The 3,059-nt window shown below is 62.0% G+C and overlaps 2 protein-coding genes across 2 annotated transcripts in view; one reads left to right on the forward strand and one right to left on the reverse strand.

The window, feature by feature from the left end:
* VDBG_02018 (predicted protein) overlaps positions 1 to 751 on the reverse strand; it is a gene marked incomplete at both ends in the record, with an annotated part of 1,677 nt that extends 926 nt beyond the window's left edge. Inside the window, one exon of the mRNA XM_003007784.1 lies at positions 74 to 751. Within this exon, the coding sequence (XP_003007830.1) occupies positions 74 to 751 (678 nt within the window). The remainder of the gene's footprint in view (positions 1 to 73) is intronic.
* Positions 752 to 1,291: 540 nt separating this feature from the next.
* VDBG_02019 (surfeit locus protein) lies at positions 1,292 to 2,446 on the forward strand (the record flags this gene model as incomplete). Its single annotated transcript, XM_003007785.1, has 4 exons — positions 1,292 to 1,296; positions 1,366 to 2,111; positions 2,177 to 2,282; positions 2,347 to 2,446. The coding sequence occupies 4 exons, from the start codon at positions 1,292 to 1,294 to the stop codon at positions 2,444 to 2,446; spliced, it is 957 nt and encodes a 318-aa protein (XP_003007831.1).
* Between the last annotated feature and the right edge of the window lie 613 nt (positions 2,447 to 3,059).

Raw genomic sequence — 3,059 nt, forward strand, 5'->3', positions numbered from 1 at the left:
GGATGCGGTTGCGCTCGTCGGCGGCATCCTGGCCCTCCTTCCGCAGGGTCTCGGCGTGGCGCCGCTTCTCGACGGCTTCGGGGGCAGGATCCGTCGCGGCGGCGGCAGCGCGTGCGGCGCGGGATTCCTTTGCGTTGCGTTCCTCTTCCAGGCGGCGGGCTTCGAGCCGGGCGCGACGCTCGGCCATGACGGCGCGTAGGGCGGCCGTGTTGCTCTCTTCTTGCGTGGGCGTCGGAGCGCCGGCGGATGAGCTGGACGACGACGTTGACGGTTGGTGAGTTTGCGGTGGAGTCTGAAGGGAAGGCGTCGTGGCGGCGGCAGAAGAGGATGGTGCTGGCGTCGTAGTTGCTGAGGGAGTGCTGAAAGCTTGGGAAACTCGCTGGGCGAAGTCTTCTCTGCTGGTGCCAGAAGTGATGTAACCCTTGAGATCGCCGTTCTTGATGATGACCAGCGTGGGCGTCTTTGGCAATGGAAATATGGCAGCGAGATGGGCTGCTTCTTCTGAACCGGCCTCTAGCCGCATCAAGATGGCTTGGTTGCTCAGGAGGTTTTTGATGGGCGCATCTTGCATGTAGTCATCCAGCCATGTTCGGCTCTCCTCTCCGTCATCTGTGAGGCACGTGAGTGTGGGGTTCAGGTGAGGGACCACGGTCGTGGGCATGGGATGCATACCTGTTACGAAGCATGCCACAGGCTTGCCCTGCAGAAGCGCGGCAGCAATACCCTCCTGAAGACTGCCCTCGAAGAACATGACGATCACTGAGGGTCGTGTGTGAGACTGGATGTCGACAACGGAGTGGTGGGGAAGCTCTCGTGATCGACGGATACGGTCGGTGCTGGGACCTCCACGAAGCTGACCCCAGGCAGGGAGTGCAATGGAGGGCGCTGGGATGGAAGAAGGGTGAAACTTCGAGAGATATGACGATTTGCTTGGATCAAGACTCCCAGCTGAGAGAACCCTCAAGTATCCGGTTGCAATCTCCCTTTAGGACATGGGCAAGAGCATGAGGCGTGAGGTAAGGTGGAAGGGCAGACCAGACAGATGCCTGCCCGGATGATGCTGTCCTGATCCATGCATCGTGACCCCTGTCAACAGCCGGGCTCCCTTCGTCGAGCTTGCCATTGGCCAAAGCATGGACAGCTCCCCACACACCCCGCCATGTGCATATGGCCAAAGCTCCATCGACAAGGTGCATTGTTGCATTGATGCATCACCCGCCAATGACGGCTTGAATCTTGGGAGCAGACGAGGTGCTCCCACTTCTCCCCCACGACATATCACACCACCACCATGGCGTCTCCAGCAGCCCCATTGCGGCTCCTCACCAGGATATCTCAAGGGCAGAGATGCCTGGCACCCAGAAGCAACTGGATCTTCAGGGCCCAGGGGCCCATGGTCCCCCGACTGGCAGCGTCCCCCTCGACTCCGGTCCGCACCTTTCGCACCACCCCGCGCCGCCTCGATGCCAACAGCAAGAAGACGGGACCCGACGCCGACAGCTCCGGGCCTGGCGAGTTCTTCTCCCTCGTTGACAATCCGGCCACCCTCGTCCGCTCCGGCGGCAACCGCTCGCGCGTCGGCCTCTTCTTCCTCGCCATCATCCCCGTGACGGCCTTCTTCCTCGGCACCTGGCAGGTCCAGCGCCTCGGGTGGAAGTCGGAGCTCGTCGCCCGCCTCGAGGACCGCCTCGTCCGCGAGCCGCTGCCGCTGCCGCCCCAGATCGACCCCGACGCCGTGGCCGAGTTTGACTACCGCCGCGTCTACGCCACCGGCCGTCTGCGGCACGACCGCGAGATGCTCATCGGGCCGCGCATGCGCGACGGCGAGCAGGGCTACATGGTCGTCACGCCGCTCGAGCGCGACGGCGACGGCAGCACCGTGCTGGTCAACAGGGGCTGGATCAGTAAGAAGATGGGCGACCAGCGCGCGAGGAGCGCCGAAGCCCTGCCGACGGGCGAGATCACCGTCGAGGGCCTGCTGCGGGAGCCGTGGAAGAAGAACATGTTCACGCCCGAGAATCGCCCGGACAAGTGGGAGTTTTATTTTCCCGACGTCAAGCAGATGGCTGCTCTGACGGGCAGCCAGCCTGTGTGGATCGAGGCGACAATGGGTACGAACTGTGGAACCCTGTCCGGCTCTTCCCTCCTGAGGTAGTGGTCTTGCTAACTCTCGCAGAACCCGAATATCTGCGCTTCATCGAGCTCCAGACGCAAGGCATCCCCATCGGCCGCGCTGCCGAGGTCAATCTGCGGAACAACCATGCGCAGTACATCTTCACCTGGTAAGTGTCCTCAAAGGAGGTCCTTCTCCCATCCCCGGTGTTCCCCTTTCCTGACTCCTCGCAGGTACGGTCTCTGCGTGGCAACCTCCATCATGCTGTACATGGTGGCGAAGAAGCCGTCATCGGACATCTCCAGGCGCGTCCGCATGAGTAAAAATTGGTAGGCTGGGTCCCCGGCGGCATCAAGCCACTTCCGCTTCGTCTTGTTCTTCGTCTCGGCCCGTCCGGCGGCGCTTCTTGGGTATCACCGGGAGCGGCATGCGTATCTCATGCACCAGCTCGGCCGGGAGATACTGCGTCGCCAACGAAAAGGTCGAGGTCGTCTCGTTGACCTGGCGTTGTCTGTACACTACTGTTAGAGAAAGGGAACTTGTCCAGAATGATTGATACCCAAAACTTGCCTCCTCATGACGAGTTCCATGTCGCTCTCGTTTATCGTCCTCCTTCCCGCGTGCGCTGCGTACGCGCCCAGATCCTCAGAGACCTGCTCGAAGAACCAGTCGGTCGCTTGCTGCAGCGCCGCCAGCGTGTCTTTGCCGATGCGGGGGTTGGATATGCCGCTGGTCCGCGCGAACTGCTCGGCAACTCGTTTGACCACGGTGGAGGGAAAGGGGGGGTAGGAGTGGCCGTGCCTCGACCTCTTCCAGCCTGCCTTTCCTGCCCGGGGCTTTCGCTGCTTGCTATCGATCTCGCTGTGAGCCGTCACCTCGGCATCCGGCAATTCCTCATTCAGTGCCTCGTCATCCGATGCTTCGCCAAACGGCTCAGGCTGGTCGG

Source organism: Verticillium alfalfae, genomic scaffold (genome assembly GCF_000150825.1).
Source record: "Verticillium alfalfae VaMs.102 supercont1.2 genomic scaffold, whole genome shotgun sequence".
Classification (NCBI taxonomy): domain Eukaryota; kingdom Fungi; phylum Ascomycota; class Sordariomycetes; order Glomerellales; family Plectosphaerellaceae; genus Verticillium; species Verticillium alfalfae.